This window comes from Epinephelus lanceolatus, chromosome 20, assembly GCF_041903045.1.
Source record: "Epinephelus lanceolatus isolate andai-2023 chromosome 20, ASM4190304v1, whole genome shotgun sequence".
NCBI lineage: Eukaryota > Metazoa > Chordata > Actinopteri > Perciformes > Serranidae > Epinephelus > Epinephelus lanceolatus.
The window spans coordinates 14,280,675-14,301,942 of record NC_135753.1 but is presented as its reverse complement, the minus strand read 5'-3'; the positions used below and the strand labels follow the sequence as shown (position 1 = coordinate 14,301,942).

The 21,268-nt window shown below is 41.2% G+C and overlaps 1 protein-coding gene across 5 annotated transcripts in view; it reads left to right on the top strand.

The window, feature by feature from the left end:
• The window catches only part of ralylb (RALY RNA binding protein like b), a 150,582-nt gene that overhangs the window by 53,603 nt on the left and 75,711 nt on the right, over positions 1-21,268 (top strand). For all 5 annotated transcript variants that reach the window (XM_033639353.2, XM_078162963.1, XM_033639354.2 and 2 more), the window contains exon 2: positions 6,755-7,028. In XM_033639353.2, coding sequence (XP_033495244.1) covers positions 6,773-7,028 — 256 coding nt within the window. In that variant the 5' untranslated portion in view covers positions 6,755-6,772. The remainder of the gene's footprint in view (positions 1-6,754; positions 7,029-21,268) is intronic.

Sequence of the window (21,268 nt, the reverse complement as noted above, 5' to 3'; positions counted from 1 at the left end):
ATTTATTTGACTTTGGGTTCCTGACCACCTGGCTAATGTACGTCAATGTTCACTCCCCTTTTTGCTCTAATGTGGTCTTCTCATAGGCAAAATATATCTTTCTCTGTAATCTCTTTAGCTACTAAATGCTGCATTATGTTGGTTAGCAAGTCTCTAATTTGGTCAGTATGCTGTTTAGTGCTGGGAAGGTAGCGTACAGGGCATTTATCTGAAATTTTATGCTGAAAGAACTGCCTGCTTTAATGCTACCACTGTCATTTTACATGTACACAAACCATTTGATGTCATTATCTAAAAGAGGAAATGTATTTGGCAGAGGTGCATAATCTTGTACATACAGTACTTAAGGTAACAATCCAAAAAATACATAAGTTAAAAAATGAATGCAAGGATGGACATCAGAATAAAGCTATCTGTCCACATCTTACTGAGTTGTGTTCAGAGTATATTCTTTTAAAACAAGTATGGAAGACAGTTAAGCTGTATAAGAAAGCACACAACCCAGTTGCCAGAATACAATGGTAGTATTGTACGTTTCTGCATACCACGGATATGTACGTGTCATATGTAGCAGATATTTTAAAACTATACATTTTAGTTTGCAATTGTATGTTGTGACAGTGCTGCGGTTAGCATGTGGTTAGGTTGGGCACAAAAACCACAAGGTTATGGTTAGAAAAATACAACCCATTCTCAACCCAACTCGTCAAATACCACTGCCTTGTCAGTGGACCTAAACGTTAAAATATGAAGCACAAGGTACCCTCCTCTGACGAATGGTTCTTACTAATGTAATGCTACATTACATACATCATGTGATATGTCCCTGATGTAGAATGCTGCACACACTAGCACACTACGTTGCTGTTAAAATAACTCCACTGACTTCTGGTTTCACACAGGAAACAAACAGCGGTGGAAAGTTCCCAGGTGAAAGTTTGGTTTTTGTGCGACACATCCACATGCCTTCCCACCCACCCTATAGGAACCTTCTCGCTCTTTATACTATGGCGTCACTAAAAGCTGATGCCCGTTGTGTAACATACTCGTGGGAAGAGTGTCTCGGTGCGTCACAGTCTGACGTCAACATCCACTGACAAAGTGGCAGCATTTGTCATGTACAGTTGTTGCCAGCTGTGTCAGATATTGCCTGGTGTGTATAATACCGCCGCAAAAGGTGCCCCTGTGCGTATATATCTGACACCAAAATTGCTGACACAGCAGCAGTATTCGATAAGTTGGGTGTGAGACCAGGCTGTAAAGCATCATGGGTTGAGCTAAAAGACTTGGTATTGTTGCCACAACCAGAGCTAGATATGTCACGATGGGTATTTAAAAACACAGCTGGTCTCAAGCAGTCGTCTGCTGCTTGGCAACTGTCTCGCCCAGGTCTCACGCCATCCTCCATCCCCTCCACCTCCTGTTGAGAAACTCAGCTCATATACATGTCATCTGAGCCACACATTTAGGAAATGTTAATATGAAATGTATGAAGTGCACAAATGCAGCATATTCATGGTTTGCAGAAATGTACAATACCAACATTGTCTTGGGCTGCCTCACACCAGTATAGGTTTAAAAAGAAAAACACTTCACTCAAGAGATTTTGCTGTTCTTCTCTATACAAGGGCTGTTCAGAAAAAAAAAAATCCCTCAGTTATGACTTGTGATAGTTATAAATAGTGATGTTGCGTAAATGCCCCATTCACTGTAATTCATTTATGCTTTTACAGCGCTTCAAGCACCCTTGGCGGGGAAAATTAGAGTTGTTTTGCTTCCTTTTATAGACCCTCTCTGCTGTAGCTGTCTACTTGCTGAGCTGAGTTCCAGCCTGGCACTGTGTACCTTGACTCATAAAGCCAAAGGGCAGCAACTGATTGAAAATGTGGAGGAAAATTAGGTTTATCTCTTTCTATCTTGAAGACTAAACACATTTTTCAGGGGACAGGTAGAATTGTGGATATGACATTTAATTGCTTTAAGGCCACAATCGTGTTCATGTTAAATTAAATTTCCCTTCAAAACTGACAAAATGTTGTGACTGCAGTTTGTCTTTTTTTGGAGGCTGAATAGCTTCGCCCTCTGACCACGCTTTCACAAAAGTGCACACATTTATGGCTGGTTGCATCACAGAAATGCTCTGCAGCCTACAATACAAATAGCGGCACTGATTTACAAATAGAGGGAATTTATTTCTCAGTTGTTGCCGTTGCTTTCAGCGGCAGAGAGACACATTTTAAGACAAGATATAAATGGAAGGAATCCATGAAGCAATTATTCCCCCTCTGCAGTACATGGCAGCAACACCATTGGAAAAAGGTGTATCAGGCTACCTTTCTCTGTTCTGTCTCACTGAGCAGCTTCTCCGGCCTTTCCTCAGCCCGTCAAGCTGCCTTGGCAACAATCAGAGCAGAGTGGCTGAGGCATGGCGAAGAGAAATGTACAGTGGCGGAGTGGTAGGAAATTACAAAGGAATCAATTCAATGAGTTCCCTCCCTCCATGAAAAGATGTCTATAAATCGGGTAGGTGGCCAGACCCAAACAACAACCTTTTAAGAACCTGTCTACCAAAGCGCAGTGCATTACAGAGCAAAGTACAACTCAGTAATACGACGACTTCTCTACTAAACCCTGCCTTTTCTTCCACATCCTTCTACTCTCCCAACACAGCATGCTCTGTCACATGCGACCTTGGTGCTTTTCCCGCTGATCTTATCCATATTTCTTTATCATCGGCATGAGATCGGTATTTTTTCATTAGAGGCAAGGCATGCCAGGATTCTGTGTAATGCCACAAGAGCAAATTGTTTCCTTCCAAAAGGAGACATCCACCTTTTGAAAAATGTGACACCTTTTCTGACATGACCACGCTGAAGTGAAAGTAAAAAATGAAGACGTATCTGTCTTCTGCTCTTTACTGACAAAAAGGCAGTACTGTCAAAGTTGTAATCATTTTTAAAGAGCAGGCTTTTGAACACCAGGTCATCATTTCTCCTCTAAAAGCCATTCCATTTGTAGACCACATTTCTGGGATGAAGCTCTTCTTTGTGGTTTTTTTTTTTTGTTTTTTGTTTTTTGTTTTTTGTTTTTAAACAACAAACATCAAGGAACAATTATTTTGCCAGTTACGCTCCCGGTGCCTATCACTTCCTGTGTTGTTTCCCCAGGTTTCTCCTCATGACACTATCACATCATAGGATGAGACGCTTAATGGAGGCTGTAAATAAACTAAACGGCAAGGTCAGCGGGAAAACCACTGATGGAATAAATTAGTGTACTGCTCGAAAGAAAACAACAGGGAAGACGACATGAAATATAACAGTAAGGAGCGGTAAAAGGGCTCCGTGACTGTTACCAGCTCCTGATTTATCTGACGAGAGAGGCAATCTAACGCTTCTCCACTGATTTGTCATGTTCCCAGTGACCTGTCCACGGACATCAATATGAGGACGGGTGTCAGATAGTGGGTTTAAACTACCGTTAGGTGGCCATTGGGGTGCTCATTTAAGTTTCCACATGTATGTGTGTGTGCCGGCACCACATTAATTTCCCAATGTCTGCTGCTGATAAATGTCAAGGCCACTTGAGGGATGGCAAGCAGCAGTTTATTCCCACACATGCCCACGTGCAGACAAAAAACACACGTCAATGCAGCACTGTAAACACTGGATGTTGAATAGTCAAGCAAATAGCATTACTGTACGTGATGTAATGCTAAAAACGTGTGCTGCCAAGTGAAATAATATGTTTATCCATGAATGAGCAGCTGAATGCCTAGCATGATCTCAGTCTCAGGTGTAATGGATACCTGACAGAGAATCTCTCTGCGGAAATCACATGGCTGCTCTCGTATTTCCTGGATGACTGGAGGGTTTCCTCATCACCTGCTGTAGGTGCGGCACCATCGACCTCGCTGTGGAATTTAACCATCACTCAGTTTGTGAATTGCATCATCTCGCTGTCTTCTCAACATAATCTCATGCCCCGCTATAATTAGCTGAATAAACCTATTATAGTGGAGCAACTCACAATAAAACTACATCACGTAATTTGTGAAGATACTGAGGCCACACAGTGTCAAGTCGGAGAGGCTGAGCTGTGAGGATCTGCAGCCTTTCGCAACGGAAAATTAAGTTGGATAAAAGAGGAAAAAAACGACAAAATGTGTGTGTGTGTGTGTGTGTGTGTGTGTGTGTGCGCGAGTCCACAGGATATTCCAACAACATCAGTGTTACCTTGGTTACTAATCCTATTTACTGAGGATTGGATCCATTATTCAGGTTCTTCGTCTCAAAGCTGAATAGTTGTTATCACAGTGTGTCAGGGACAGAGACTCAGAGGAGGCAAATATTGAATATTCAGTGTTTTCTTCACAATATTTCACATCATTTAATGCACAAGGTGTAATCCATTTTGGAATATAAACTGTAATGAAAACCTGGATTTCTACAGCTATAAAAATGACGTGTGTGCATAAAGAAGGAAATCAATGGCAAAAGCAAATAGAAAAATGTGGGATATATCTACATATGTGTTAGTGTATCTATCTGCGTCACCTACTTGAATTGTTCAACAGTGCATCCTTTCCTTGGGAGGATATTTTCCCTGATCCTGCAGCCAATCATCTTTCATAAAAGCTAGCATTCAGGTGATGAAAAGGTCACTCAGAAATAATTGCAGGTGAGGCCTACAAAAGCTGAGGGTAATGTGCGCTGATAACTTGACAGGCCAAAAAAAAAAAGTCTGAATAAAACTGTAACATGAATTACAGCCGCCGCATTCTGTGATCAGTGAAATGGCACACAAAGCATTAAGGATGCAACAATATGGGTATTGAGATAGCAAAGCTTTCCCACTGACAGCTACCGTATTTGCTTTCTCACAAAGCAGAGGGAAACTGCTGCTACATTCACATATTGTTGCTCCTTCTAATTCTCCCACTCAGCCATCCACTGGTAGCATTTCAACCATGTGACAAAATGTGGCTTAGGTAAGCAGTCAACTGGCCAGTGACCTTGTATATAAATGAGATGAGGTAAACCTTCATCAACAAAAGCCTTCATCAACAAAAAGTGTCTATTTGAAATAAATTGATTTTGACTCCAACAGAAAATTCGAGTACAAGCCTTGTGTTGTGTGGAGTCCTAAAGTGTTCACTATTAAATAAAGACATGAAATAAATAATCACACGAATAGCCTAGAAATAAGCCGCATTTTAAGAAATAATAAAATAAATTATATGTTACTCATTATCAGTCTTATTCTTATGACATGGTTCAGATTTATTCAATTAGATAATTCGTGTTCTTTTCAAGTCTGTTTTTATTAAATACTACCATTTTTTATTGTGATATTTTTATTTTATATCACATTTTAATTTATAATGGGGATGTTTGAAATTGCATACTAACATACTATTTATACTACACTAATTATGATGCAAAATTGCATAGTATGTGGATTTTGTGTACACCAGAAATGCCCGGATGTATACTAGATTAGCATATATTTCTGAGTATGAGTTTACTCTACATACTCAACTGCCCCAAAATGCATTGTTTCTTCAAACTGTCCAATGGCAGACTGCAAGGCAGAGGGTTAGAATATTTAACCACCGTATAGAATAATGATGGCAAGTGACACTGAAGTACAGTTAAGAGGAAACACATGGGTGCTCACATATATAATGTACATCTGAATAAGTATTTAACATTGCGATACTTATTTAGCTATCACTAAAACAACCAACACATCCTGCATATGGATGTATTAAGGGACGTGGATACAGCTTTGAAGGTAGGACCCCATTCATGTCTATAAAAGGTGCTAAGTGGCGCATAAAGACAAAAAAAAAGCCTTTTTTTAACAGTAAAAAATTACTTGCATGATCGGCGCTGCTTTCACATCATTGGGCCCATAAAGCAAGTGCACTGGAGACCAACTACTTCCAGTTTCTTATCCTGTCACATCTTTGTCCAGGACGCATCAGGATGCATTAGTGTTAACACAAGGAGTTGGAGTGTTAGGATTACGTTGCGTCTTAATGGTTTTTAGCGCTGTCCACTTGTGATCCGATCACCCAAGACACATTTTAAAACCAAGTGTAAAGTCTTAGCATGTGATTTCAAACACAACCAATGTCACTTTTAATGACAGTGATGTTGCCATCCCCTCAGCCAATCACATGCCCCCAGCCTCTTAACAGGCCTAACAACTGCTGGCTATCCAACTAGCTAGCTCCTGTTGGCTAACCTAGAGACACCACAGAGAATGACTGTGTGCTACCTACATGCTACCTACCTTCCGAGCTAACTAGCTTAAAGTGAGGTCAAAGTGGAGAGCCAGTGTTAATGGCAACAGTTTACTAGTTAATGCAAAGTTTTTTCTGCAGTGTTTGGATTTCAATGACATTTATCAAAGGCAAACAAATCTGAAGAGCAAAAGCAGACAGTCTTTCTGTGTGGATTCTCTAGCCAGCAGCTGTCAGCTAGTACACCAGTGGGCGGTTGGTGGGCCTGCTGGGAGGCTAGAGGTATGTAATATGAAAATAAGAGATAAAATTACACTTATTTTTTAATGAAATAATTTGACAGTAACTATATTTTACTGTAGGATTATATATTTCATAATGTCTTATTAGTGGATTCCGTATTCTAGACTTCACAGTTCCATAGCTTTTAGCAGAACATCTGGAGTTAGCCTGCCCCTAACCTCCAAAGCTATGTCCTCCCCTCCCCCCCTGTCTGTGTCCCAGGAGGGCAACTGGAGGAGAATGACTGGTAAAATCCAAACCAGCAACGTGACCAACAAGAATGACCCGCGCTCCCTAAACTCCAGAGTCTTTATCGGCAACCTCAACACAGCCATTGTCAAGAAGACAGACATAGAGGTCATCTTCGCCAAGTACGGCAAGATAGTGGGTTGCTCCGTGCACAAAGGTTACGCCTTTGTGCAGTATTTGAATGAGAGGAACGCCCGGGCAGCTGTGGCGGGAGAGAATGCCCGTATCATCGCTGGACAGCCTCTTGGTGAGTCTTCTTCGCTTTCTCTTTTTAGTGAGAGATTTCTGTACTTGCTTGCATTGCATATACCATGAGGTACTCATGAAGGGCCAGTGAGATACAGTCTATATGTCACTTCACAAAAACTTTCCCCTTGAAATACAGAATGTTATGTTGAAGCCTGTTCCTTGCTAGAGGAATGGATTGTCTCTCTTGGGAACACAAAATGCCTCGGGCATCTCTCAGACTTTTAGTTTAGAGCCTCCCAAGGCTCCTAAATGCTGAATTGTCTGTGTTTGTTGTCACGCTGTTTTGGAGAAAATCCCTGCTGAATCCGTTAACTGATCCACTAGTGAACGTAAGGACAGTTTGATTTTAACATTTACCAGGCAGCAACTTGCAAAAAGTATGTCAAAGTTCTTGAAACCCACAATACTTAGAACAGAATATGCTAAATGGCATGGGATGCAGCTACAATAGGCTGTGTAAGCATCGATTTTCTACTGTGCATGCATTTTGTGATGGGTTGCTTTTGTGGACGATGGCTGTGAAATGTTTTTTATTCGCTTTTGTTTTGCTCAATCACAATTAGTTTTGTCTGTGAGGGGCATTGTCTCAGGCCTTATCTTGTTAAAATATCTTTGTGGAGCCTGGGGATGGATTGCAGAGATACAACAGAGCTCATTCTAAACACTACCGCTTTAAAACAAGATTTTAAAATAATCATGACTGGATAATACTGCATGCAGGCAAGAGACCTTTTGATTTAAGTCTCTGCAACGTGTTTGGTGTTTCAACTAGGGAACCTGGGGTCCAGAGTGTAAAGAGGGCACATATCAATGACTGTCAGTATGTTACCCTGTTAAAAAGTATCAGCATGAGATGATCAAAGGGAGCAGTGCATAATGGAAGTTAAGTGCAGAACTGGAATGGATTGTTATGTTAATGTAGGATACCTACGTAGTTGATATTTAGGCTCTGACATCACCCCCCAAAGTGAAACACCAGGCTCACCCAGCAGAGATTGGGGAGTGATGATAAAAATGTTCCCCTGAGGAGACCCTGGGGTGGAGCTGGAGGTGTGATGGAGTCCTACAGTTTTGTTTTTTCAACCAGTAAACAGTACTAATATCACTGGGGGTTGGTATATGATCAAAGAGAACAGTGCATGGTTGAAGTTAGTTAGGAACTGGAGAGGATTATCACTGAATATAGAATATGTACACAGTTGATATTTGGCTTCTAGGCTTGTATCTGGTTACTTCCCATCATGAAACACAAAGCTCCTGTGGAGTGATGGCAACAACTTCCCCCCTTCTGGTGGAGAATAAAGTTGAGGTAGAGATGCAGCAGACTTTTGTTGACAGAACTAGCTTGTTAAGCGTGGATACATGACCCAAGCTCGACAGTACCTGACCTGTCGGGCTGGATTCAGACAGATATTTCCACATGATGTTCAGATTCAGGTCAGGTTTGGCCCAGCTGACATGGTCCTTTGTGCTTTATGTACCTGTTAAATCAGTTTGTTGTCAAAGTGACACAAGGAAATGGACGCGGCAGTGTTTCAGCATGTTTCAGCATTAGCTCTGGGGCTGTGTTTTCCTTACATTAACTGCATCAGGCTTGGGTCAGGTTTGGACAGAAAAACAGGAAGCCTGTCTGGTTGGGGTCGGGCTCAGTTACTACTTTCCTAAGCTCCGTTTCCACCAAACACTTTCGGTATAGTACATTTGCAAGTAAAAGTAACCTTTCAGACATGGTACCTAGGTCAACAAAACATCATGTCTTCTTATAGATATAGTTCACTAATGTATGACAAACTCTCCACGGTATGAACAGTGGTTACATGGGCCTCAAAACCAGCCACAGCTCAGCCCTGAGCAGAGTGACCGTCTGCTATTGACCAATCAACAGACTGCAGTGTTCACAGCTCCACCTTTTAGCACCAGATCTGTGTGCTAGGTACCCCAACAGAGGGGTGACCAAAAATGGGGACAGTATGGAACAGTTACATCGGTACCATCCACAACTTTTCACAATGGAAATGGAAAAAAAAAAAAAAAAAGCGTACCGAACTGAACCGTACCGCATTGCTCGATTGAAATGGGGCTTTAGACTCGGGTAAGGTTCGGATGGAAATATGCGGCCCAAGCTGCACTCTACTACCTTGCAGGCTTTGCTTTACCATAACATGCCACTTAATTAATGGTGTCTGTCCGATCTCAGGGACACTTGAGTGTTGATTCAGCCTTGGTTTGGGTTGAAACTGTCATTTATGGACATTCAAATGGATATTCTTGTTCTCCGGCTTGAAGATGATCTTTCTGACTGCCCGTACACTCTGCCACTCCATTATAAAGTATCCTCAGGGTGGGTTTTCGGGGTTAGGGTTGCTCGTGAAAGAGAGTTTTATATAAGATAATGAAAACAACTGAGGTAAACAATCTCAGTTCAAGGGCATTATCCTGTGAAAACAATATTCCCCAGACTGTTAACTCCTGTGTTAATGAACATTAGCTGTAACTAATATGCAGAATAAGAATTGAATATTTAAAGAAAGAAAACACTGAGCCCATTTAAAGGTTGTTGTGTCTCCTCTGCATCAGTAGAGCAGGTTATCGGGCTGGCTTTTCTTTTTAGACTGCATTTATCAACCTGAACATCAAGCCAATAATCTGACTCGACTATCCCGGCCTCTTCCAAAATCCATCTGGCTGCTGAGAGACCTAAGTGGTTTCTTCATTTGCTTTCCTGTTGTTACGATGATAGCTTTTTATGTCGGCCCATCTGTTTGGATAGGTGTTTCTTTCCCACACTTAACATATAAAATGTTTGCCCTTTAAACTGAATTTCTTATCTGAGATTGCTGAAAATATAGCAACAATGCTTAAAACATTTTGTGAATCTAAATCTATTGTTCCATGATGGTACAGACAAAAATCAACAGCACGAAATGATATGCTCCTGATTAATGGTGGCTAATGTGTTTTTGCTCTTTAAGTCTTTCATTAGTTTTATATTTGGCATTATGGATGATCCAATTAGCGAAAAAGCAGAATGTTATTAAAACCTAGTCACAACCAGGGCCGTCGCCAGCCAAAACCATCACTGAGCACTCAACCATATCCATAATAATAGTGTTAGTGATTTATTTGTAACTTATCAGCAAATCATTTGATGATCTTCATGTGTGATTGCTTGTTTTTGGTTGACAAAGCCGACATAATCGAAAGTATTTCCATTACTTAAGAGTTCAATTTCAAAAGCCGACCCCTCGATAAAGCAACCCTGCCCTCATTGTTATCACTCAATCTGCATGTCATGTGGCGGGAGTATGACTGGTAGATACATTCTTAATTGACAATTAAGGACACCCTCAGTCTCATCCTCCCAAGCTGCTGCTTTTTATATTAACATGGCGGAGAAATGAATCAGCCGCATAATGATATGGAGTTGAGGAATGACCTCGGCAAAGGATCCGTCTTCCTGTTGGAAAACGTTTCATTAAAGCGTTATTACCTGCAAGTTGATTGCACCTCAATTTCAGAGATTACAGCGGTAGGTGAGCTAATATTGCTGTTACAGGAGGAGCTGCATTCAGATATGTTGGTGTTTCAGCCACCACTGGCTTCTCAGATCATTCACAGCCCACGTGAAAAGAAGCAGGACATGTTGTCGTGGAGGCAGAGGTTTGAAAAGCATGGCTTCCTGTCGTGGTCACTGGAAAAAAGAGGTCAGTGGATTAATCACATCATCCTGCGACTGCACAGATCCACCTCAGCTGCTCAGATGCACTGGTGATGACTAATCTGTGCACTCAGTGATACACAAATGTCAAAGGTCATAGCCCGCCGCCACCACAGAAGATAAGACTGTCATTCCGTGTTTGTGTGTGCGTGTGTGTATGGATGAAAACCGGCTGATGAATGAATGCAAAATTCCATAATAGCACAGCTGGCAGCACCTTCCTCCCCCCGTCGCTGAAGGAAAAAGTGGATGCTCCATTACCCTATCAAATATGAATAGGAGTTCACGAGATCACATCTAGGATTGTGAGCACAGCAATCATTACTAAATAGCAGTGCATGCAATGCTATTCTGAATGGCGTAAGTGCAGTGTCTCTATGCAATTCAGAGTTACAAGCATGAAGGCATTTCTCTAAAAGCACTCTGCATGAACACAGATGTTGAATATGGAGCCTTGCAGAGCAGATGTGAGGAATGTTTCCTCTGTTGTCTCTTTCACAATGGTGCTGAAAACACAGACGGTGTCCCATTTACTATGTGGATTTGAATACTTTTATAGTTTAAGTTGAAAATAACAGACTTTACTGGAAATGATATTAAACATGCAAATATTAAACGTTTACTGTGCAGTATTTTCCTAAAAAACAATGTATAGACTCAAAAGTAATCCCTCTCAATCAGCACTTATAACCAACTAGAAGTCTGTGGCGGTGTATTTATCTGCAGAGACTCTGCCCTCTGGCTCAATGTTCTTATTTTCTTCTTATTTTGCAATGCTCGGGACGTTCCTAGGCACAGCGTGCTGCAGTCAGGACTTAATCAAAAGGGAGCTACCAGGTGCCACACCATAAGTAGCACACATCCAAGAAGAAGCTACAAAAATCGCACCAAAAACATGCAAACACAGTGAGACCAAACACCAAGCAGACAAAGCTCGTTGGGCGGCTATGGCTCAGAGGTGAAGCAGGTGGTCCTCTAGTCCTCCAGTATGCATGTCAAAATATCCTTGGGCAAGATGCTGAATCCCAAATTGCTCCCAATGGCTGTTTCATTGGTGTGTGATTGTGTACAAGTGGTAAACTGGGTAGCAGGTGGCACCTTGTATGGTAGCCTCGGTCACCAATGTGAGAATGTGTGTGTGAATGAGCGAATGTGTAGTGTAAAAGGTGCTTTGAGTGACCAGAAATGTGCTATACAAATGCAGTCCATTTACCAAAGCAAGACTGAATCACTTTCACTTTCGCTGGCGATATTCTTAACAAACATTTAGGGACCATCCCTGCATATTATGTCTTTAATAAGAGGATTTTAGATGTAAAATGTAAAATGAAAACAAAAAGCAAGATGTTAATCCAAAGTTTTAACACTTCAAAACGTTTTGATAATGATTTGACAAGTCTTTTATTTCCTAGGTGAATGTTTTATGGTGTTGTTGGATCAAAAATCAAGCAAAAAAAAATAAAATTGAAAAGCAGATTTACTAAGCATATGACACCTCTGAGTATACTTAATTTGGTTGCTTTTATGTCTCTCTCCATTGTGCTTAAACATTTAAACTCAGGCTGTTTCCCACTTAATACTGTAGAAATATTCAAATACACATAGCATACCATTTTAGCAGTTCATATAAAACAACTTTACTTGACATTATATAGCAATGCAGACATGCCTAGTGTAGTATGGTGTGTCTGATCCCTATTCATGGTTAGTTTTAAAGATTTTCGAACTGTGAGTTCCCTTTTCTATGAGTGTTGAATTGTGAGACATGCAGTGTTGGGGAGTAGGAACTCAAGTAGTTAAATTACATTTCTCCCAGTCTCTCCCATTGTGTAGTTAACTCCTGAAATTTTGGGTCATAAAAGCAAAGGATGATTTTTTATTTTTATTTTACCATCGCCTCTCTACTGTAATTGAACCCCTTTGACCACAATTACAAGTCACAGGTATTTTATTGCTGTTTATTAACAAATGTTCAGAGAAGTTGTTGCATGCTGTTTTAGAGGTTACCTGGCTAAATGCGTAATGCTGCTTGGTGCAATACCTCCACCTGGACTGTAGTTTCTGGAGGGTGTCTGACTGATGGACATTGTATGCAAAACCAAAGCCAACATTTCTTGCACTTTTGCATGCATAGTGGGGTACACTGTGGTCATAAAGGGATGGACATGGTCAGCAACAATACTCATGTAGACTGTGGTGTTTAGACAATGCTCTAAGGGGCCCAAAGTGTGCCAAGAAAATATCCCCCACACCATTACACCACCACTACCAGCCTGAACCGTTGATACAAGGCAGGATGGATCAATGCTTTCATGTTGTTTACACCAAATTCTGACCCTACCATCTGAATGTGGCAGCAGAAATCCAGACTCATCAGACCAGGCAACGTTTTTCCAATCTTCTATTGTCCAGTTTTGGTGAGCCTGTGTGAACTGTAGCCTCAGTTTCCTGTTGTTAGCTGACAGGAGTGGCACCTGGTGTGGTCTTCTGCTGCTGTAGCCCATCTGCTTCAAGGTTGGACGTGTTGTTGCTTCAGAGATGGTCTTCTGCAGACCTTGATTGTAACCAGTGGTTATTTGAGTTACTGTTGCCTTTCTATCATCTTGAACCAGTCTGGCCATTCTCCTCTGACCTCTGGCATCAACAAGGCATTTTCACCCAGAGAACTGCTGCTCACTGGATATTTTCTCTTTTCGGACCATCCTCTGTAAACCCTAGAGATGGTTGTGAGAATGTGTTGTGAGAAAATCCAAGTAGTTCCAACCCATCTGGCACCATGTCTACATGCCCAAATGCTCTGAGTTGTTGCCATGTGATTGGCTATTAGCTATTTGCATTAACAAGCAGATGAACAGGTGTATTTTCGTTTCTGTGCTGTAGTTCAACTTCTTCCAGTGTAAAGAAGGAGGGTAGCTTGCAAGCTATGCTTTCATAGTCGCTCCCCCAACACTGTGGATATGAGTGTCAATCAAAACTTAAATTCCCAGCAAAAATCAAGGGAATCTACCATGCATACTAACTGTCTTTTAATTTTGTTATGGTCTTGTTTCTCTACAGGGCCATGGTGCTGAAACATTCAACCCCAGGCTGTGTTCCAGTTAATGCAGTGATATATATAAAATATGCATAGTCTTGGGAATTAGTGTACAGAAAGTAAATGCACTTTACCAAGATGATACCAGACTTGCAGACATCAATCAAACAATTATGGAGCACTCTCAGCAATGTATTGTCAGCAGATTGAACACTTCAACACTCCAATATGTCCCTGGAGATGTCTCATCATTATCAAGCCTGCATAGGTGTTTTCAGTTATTCTGGCTGATTAGACCTCTACTTTAGTGGGTGGAGCTCCCAATAAATCCCTTACAGTCACATTAGTCTCACAGTCATCTTAGGTCAGCTACTCTGTATTTCTACCTCTCACTCTTTGTTGTTGTTGTTGTTGTTGTCGTCATGTGTTCCCTTCCCTCTGGCTAAAAGCTGACTGGGGGAATTCCTCGTGACACAGTGACATGATGATTGCTGGCATGTGTAAACCTTAAATGCATCTGAGCAGTTTTCCTTCTTCACCTGCTGAGATCTGTCTGCTGTATCTCTATGGCCTCGCTCTTCAGTGGACTCAGTGGGCTGCCATGGAGGCAAACAGTGACAGATTTTTTTTGCCTTCAGCTGTCCTAACATGCACTAAACCTGACCATGTTACTGCTGAGTCTCCAAATCCACATGTAAACAACACACTGGCAGCATATATATGCTATCTGAACATCCAATGCTGTGTGTCGCAGCGAGCTGAAATCAGACCCAGGTGAAAGTTTTCTGAGATTCTGTGAAGAGTTATGATTGTAAGACTCCTTTGATGTGTTCACATCAAATACTTTACGATGCATATCGCTCTTGCCCTTTATGTGGTAAGATGAAGATCTCTTTTTTCTTGTTTTTCTCATCTTCAGAGGTGGTTGTTTCAACTATGTCCTGGTGTGGCACCGTGTGCTTATGTGTGTCTGCCTGTAGGCAGCAGAAGCGTGTGATTGGCAGGTGGTGATTGAAGCCCTGATGGAAAAGGACAATGAAAGAATAACATTTTTCTAAGAGAGGCCATGTATGAAGATACAAGCAGCTGTGAGCAGGGGAGAGACGAGAGAGAGGTTAATAGCAGAGAGAGGGTGAACTAACAACATCTCTGGAGAGTTGGTGTGGTAGCAAGCACACCTGATAATCTTCCCTCTCTGTCGACTCTTGCTTGGAGTAGCCCGAGCCTCCCAGAAGAGATCTGCATTCCCTTCCACCTGGAAGTTTCATGGTGAAGGTCCATCCCATTACAATATTAATGACCACAGTGAAGGATAATGTGTGATGGATCACCAATCATACTGGCTCCAAATGGCATTGGCAAGAGTTAGGCACATAAATAATAAAGTGATTTAGATGCAAAATCCATCCTAAGCGGATTACAAAGGCAGTGGCACTGCAATCAATCGTCATTTTGGGCCAACATGATGCATAGCAAGAAGCACAGGATGCGGAAACTGAAGTATACCGGGAAGAAGGAGAAAACAGAGTAGGGATAGGCAGAGAGAGTGTGCAGAGAGTTCTGCTTCAAGTGTGTAAAATCTTGGCAGTGTAAATAAACACCTACTGGAGGCATATGTTGTATTTGTGGATACATTTGTTTTCTTCATATATTTTTTATGTTTGTTGATACCTGTCCAAATACAGTTATTTTTTTATATCTGGAGCTCTCCTACAGTTTCACCTCATCTAGAAGGCCTTCTGCACTGTGTGATTTTGGGCACGACACCATTTATGCCGGTCGTCCGCCATGTGTGGACTATGTCTTTGATTGTTTAATTGTGTATGTTCGATTTTCTCCCCACACTGGAAACCAATTTCCCTTAAAGATAATTAAGTTAATCAATCAAACCAACCCATCAGAATATGACAAGATATTACACAGAATATACCAGCGATCGAGGGGGAATGCTGACGCCAAATAAAAAAAAAGACCCAAATTCAGTATTTCATGTTGCCCTACTTTTGCTGACCACAGTCAACTTTACAGTCTCCTCCATCTCTCTCTTTTTCATATTTAAAATTTTTCCATTTACATTCTATTGCTACGGTTCACCAAGCAATCCTCGCATCACCTGACATGTCTCAACATTGATATCATACAGTTGGATGCAGATTGCAACCAAGACTCTGTTAAACCCATCTCTCTCACAGTGTGACATCCAGTGATTTTTGTCACACCTTATATGTGTCTTAAAACAATAGTTAAACATTTTGGAAAGTCTATTTATATGCTTATTGTTGTCGAGAGTTAGATGAGAAGCTCGATATTGCTGCTTTATCTGTCCATCAGGTGTGTAGCTACATCCAGTGCCTTGTTATCTTAGCACAAAAAAGAAAACTAGTGACTGGTGAAAATGAACGAACGAATCCTTTTAAATGACTCTTTTAGTGTTTGGTATGTACCAGGTCAGCCTGTGATGTAGAATAAAGTCAGAACACAGGAATGGACATTTGAGAGTTTACTCGCGAGAGAGTCAAAGAATTGGTACATAATGACAGTTTTTAGTAGTGTCTGACAAACAAGCAGCATCAGTTGACACAAGCTTTCCTATACACATTTCCTGTCACTAAAGCTGCTGTTTCCTGTTATTCGGATAACCAGTTGTGGGAACAATTGCTTCTCCTCACCTACCCAGATTTGGTCAAAGTCATGTCAGGTCATCTACAACCATACCTGTCCAACATTTAAGTGCTCATGAATCCCTGACTTTTCCCACTCGATGCTATCGTAGGGTACCGCCTACGCTGACTGCTACAATCAGTGAATGAGAAGCCAGCCAAGGCCAATGTTGCATGCAGATTATTCTGACATCACATAAATGCAGCACAAGGCTGGGGATGTAACCTGGAGGTCTGCTACTTGCACGTCAGAGTGACAGATTGTGGGTCAAGTGACATTTCTGTGATATCATATTGAGCTTACATAGCCTATTTGCATGCAAGTGGGACACTGATCAATGCATTGAAATGAGTATTTTATCTCTATATATGTAAACTTACATATGATGACTGGTAATGCATTGAAGAGAAGTTATGTGGGACGGGCAGCACTAGCTGTCAATCATGCATGTAATATTAATATCAACACTTGAGAGATTCAAAATATGGGTGTTGTGATATACCTGTATTGACGATAACCAGTTTCCATCTTCAGATTCCATCTGGTTTCCTTTTCACTATCCATTAAGTGTAATTTTTCTTTTTGTATACTTTTGTACAGTTATGGTTACAGCCTTTCGGCACCTCCCTAGGTGTTAAATATGCATTTGACTGATAATCTAACTGAAACCTTTCTGCAACGATAATTGTATAGCGTAAATCTGATATTGTGCCAGCCCTAGTTCAAAAGGTTGAATACATTTAAATGTAACAACTCCAAGGAACCAACAGTACACCCATTGCTACTGAAAAAACAGGAAAACAGTTATCATGGCTCTATCTGACAGGAACAAATGATCCCAACCAGAACCTCTAAAAATCACTAATGAGCACATTATATCTTGTGTGTTTCATATGTTGCAAAACACAAAGCGTAATAGCAAGTTGTGGTTTTATGGTGGGTGGTATCGATCCTCACTTCTAACTCTAGGCAAGAAAGTGATTAACCACAATTCCCCAAATGTCAAACTACTGTTGTGATTCACAATTTGGTGTCAGCCCCCCAAGAATTAAAAGTGCAAAAGCATTTGGCTGCACTCACTGTCTTGTGTTTGGAGTCAAAGGCATTCTGGCAAAAGAAGGAAATATGTAACTCAAACAGACAAAGATGAGGCTGTTAAATAAATTGCAACACTTCCTCGCAAAATACACACAACTCCTTTAAATGCTCTGAATATCAGAGGCTTAACATTATAAGTGAATACCCGAGGGGGATTTTTTCTTTAATGTCTATCCAAACCAATCCTCCTGCATTTTCTCCACCTGGCTGCTGTAATTCTCTCTATCATTCACCATTAGTATTCACAAGCTCGCTTTCACTTTGAAATTTGCATAGATAATTCCAACTATGTCTACAATAACTGCACAGCTCAGTAACTTTATTTTGAGAGCCAGGTTCGGAGGCATGGACAGTCATGAGTGAGAGGCCTTTTGGGTGTTGCAGTATGCAACTAGATGGGCCAATTCTTCCTGATCCATTGGACTGAGCCTTGCCAAAGCTAACCCCATAAGGCCCCCTCTGTGTCTTTCATGTCTCTGTGTTTGCTTCTGAGCCTGTGAGAGTATTCAGTGTGTCTGAGCATGTGTGTGTGCTTGTATGTGGGGTCTGTGTGTGCTCGCAGATGGGAAATGTTCAGGTTTGTGCTTCAGTCGGAAAAGAAACCAGAGCGAAGACACTTCAAACGAGCTGTGATATCAATTTCTTCCTCTTTGCTCTCTTATTCCCTCTCTTCCCTCCTTTCCATATCTCTCCTTGTCCTTGTGGGTGATTAGAATGCACCCTGGTTGTCCGTCTCCTCCCTCATTAATCACGCTCTGAGAGACCAGGCCGGACGTTGAATGCACAGTTGGCCTGACCCAGCACTCGACAAAAGCATCCATAACAGCAGGTACAGAGCAGCGCGCGGGCTCGCAGTCATACAATAACATCAACCGTATAGCCAAGCCAGGGATTTATCTGAGCTGTAATGTATTCAGAATATAAGAACGTGTTTCTTTTGTGGAAACAATACTGAAGAAATTTTAAGATTGTCATTGTGCACTTAATAGGCTTTAATAAAGCCACCCAGGAAACCAGGAAAGCACATTTCCCCGGCTGCCAGGATCTCTTATTGTCTCTCCGTCTGTCTCTTTCTTGCTTCCTCTGTCCCTCTCTCCCTTTCAAGCATACTGACAAATGCTTTAGTGGGGCATGAGCCACAGTGTGGACAAAGTGAGATGGATTACTGTGTGGATTTTGGCAGGGGAAACTGAAGCTAATTCTCTGATTAGAAACCTGGGTTCAGAAGGCAGAGAAACACTGAGCTGTGAATCAGAGTCGGAGCGCAGGGCTCAGTGGGCTCCAGAAAACCTGTGCATGTGTGGATGTGTGTGTGTGTTTTCGGGGGGGTATATGTGTGTGTGGGCAGTTGCATATGCTCATGTAGAATTCAGAAAACAAGCTTTTGTTTTGTCTGCAGGTGCTTCAGTTTAGTGTCATTATTAATATGAGCAACATTAGTTAATTAAACAGTCAAAGTTTCATCACCTCCACAACAGAGCAACAGGCCAGTTGATATTGTATATTATATAAAATCACAGTCATGGTGCAGGCTGCTGTGTGTGTTGTGTGACAGGTTGTGGATTCTCATACTAAAGCCAATGTGTCAAAGTGCCCTTGAGCAAAACAAAGAAACCTGCTTCCTCAGCACAAACCAAAATGAAAAATGTAATATCTACTCCATAGCCACCGGATATCCAGTGGATATCTAACGGATCGCATGATCCACAAATGCAAACAAACAACAAAAGGATTTCAAATTGATTCCCAATTGATTGGCAGGTGTTAATGCAAGGGCTTACACTGCACTTTTATTGTTTGTGACTTTGCGTCAGTAATGTGTGTGCAACACTGCATACATAAGACTTATGGCAATTCCTTTTTTACATTTAATCAGTAGGGCTGACAATTCAGTTTCCACCAGTGGAAATTACATTTTAACATGTCAAGAAGTCATTTTGACAAGTTAACATGTTAATTTAAGATATCTGTAAAACAATTTCAGCATGTCACAAATATATTTCCACATGAAGAAACTGCATTACATCCAGTCAAACTGATTTAAAGATATCTTTAATTAAATTACTGATATCAGTAGTTCCTTTCTTACTTGTAAGAATAACAATTACAGATATCTACAATTATATTTCCGCATTCTGCAAAAGGATTGTGACTGGTTGAAATGTAATTTTCCATTACAGACATCTACAATGTTAAAATGGCTTGCTATAGCTATGATTAAGAAAGAAAGACGCAAAAGTTGAAGATACTGATTTTATATTTATAACTCAGTCCCTGTCGTCTATAAATTCACGCAGCTAAACGGGAAAGTGATGGCATGGTGGTACAGAGGGTTTTTGGTTCAACCCAAGGTGGGGGAGCCCTTCTGTGCGTCTGCATGTTCTCCCTCTGTCAGTGTGGGTTTTCTCCGGGTACTCCAGCTTCCTCCCACAGTCCAAAGACATGCAGGTTAATTGGTGACTCTAAATTGTCCGTAGGTGTGAATGTGAGTGTGAATGGTTGTCTGTCTCTATGTGTCAGCCCTGTGATAGTCTGGCAATCTGTCCAGGGTGTACCCTGCCTCTCACCCAGTGTCAGCTGGGATAGGCTCCAGCTCCCCTGTGACCCCTAACAGGATAAGCATTAAGGAAAATGAATCAATGAATGAAATGAAATGAATGAAAGGGGACAGAGACATATGGAGGAGGCTTTAAATTAAATTCATGCCTCTTCTTTGCATTGCTGTATTCAGATTACACAGTGACTCATGTTACTATGTTGGTTTTAATTTGTCTATTTCAATTAAAACGGTGTTACTTCAGAAGCTCTGTCACAGCACATCAGCAACAAAAACAGAAAATCTTATGTAACCTGGTGCAGATGAAAGGCTGCTAATAAGAAACACAATCAAAGTCTCCTTGTTACAAACAAGACTGTTGGTGTTTTTGAAAGCACAGCCCCAGTCGGGTAACCTGATGCACCAGATGGTTTGTTACACAAAGGCATCTGAGAATCTGTTATTGGAAAGTGTTTAGAAAAGGGCAGGAACTTTCAGAAAATACTTGGCAGGTGATTGGATGAACCATCTGTCTGTCACCATCTATCACGGGCCAGTCGGGAGGAGAGTGGAATACCATTTCCATTGAGAAATATAGAGATGGGCTGAGTGATTTTTAATGTGTCAGTGTAACAAACTTTTAAGTTGTGATACTTTTTGCAAAATATGGTCTCAGTTTCTCCGTACATGCGGGTTTATCAGCTACAGATGATGTATAAATTTACATTAACAGAAATAAAATATTCAGTTAAATGCATTGATTCAGCATTATACTTGTATGTGGGAGGCTATGTAAGCTCAATGCAACTGAGAAAAGTAACTGACCTATGATATGATGTTCTTTGAAGGGCAAGTAGAAGCTGTCCTGGTTACCTCTGCAGCCTTGTGTTGCATTCATGTGGTGTCAGAATCATCTGAAAAATGAGTTCCAGATCATGACTCATTCGATCTCTTTGCTCTTTGTTATCAACTTGCTGTTTAAACCAGTGATTGTCAACCTTTCTCATGTCAGGAACCTCCAAACTGATACACATGAGGTCACCAACCTCCATTTAATTAGATTTGACTTCAGGGACCTCCATTGACTAGATTATGAGATATTTTTTTGAGATTTTTTTTTCTTTTGCCTTTTGCAGCAAAGGGCTGTGGGTTGGAATTACCCTGTGGCTGCTTGGGAAAAGACAAGGTACA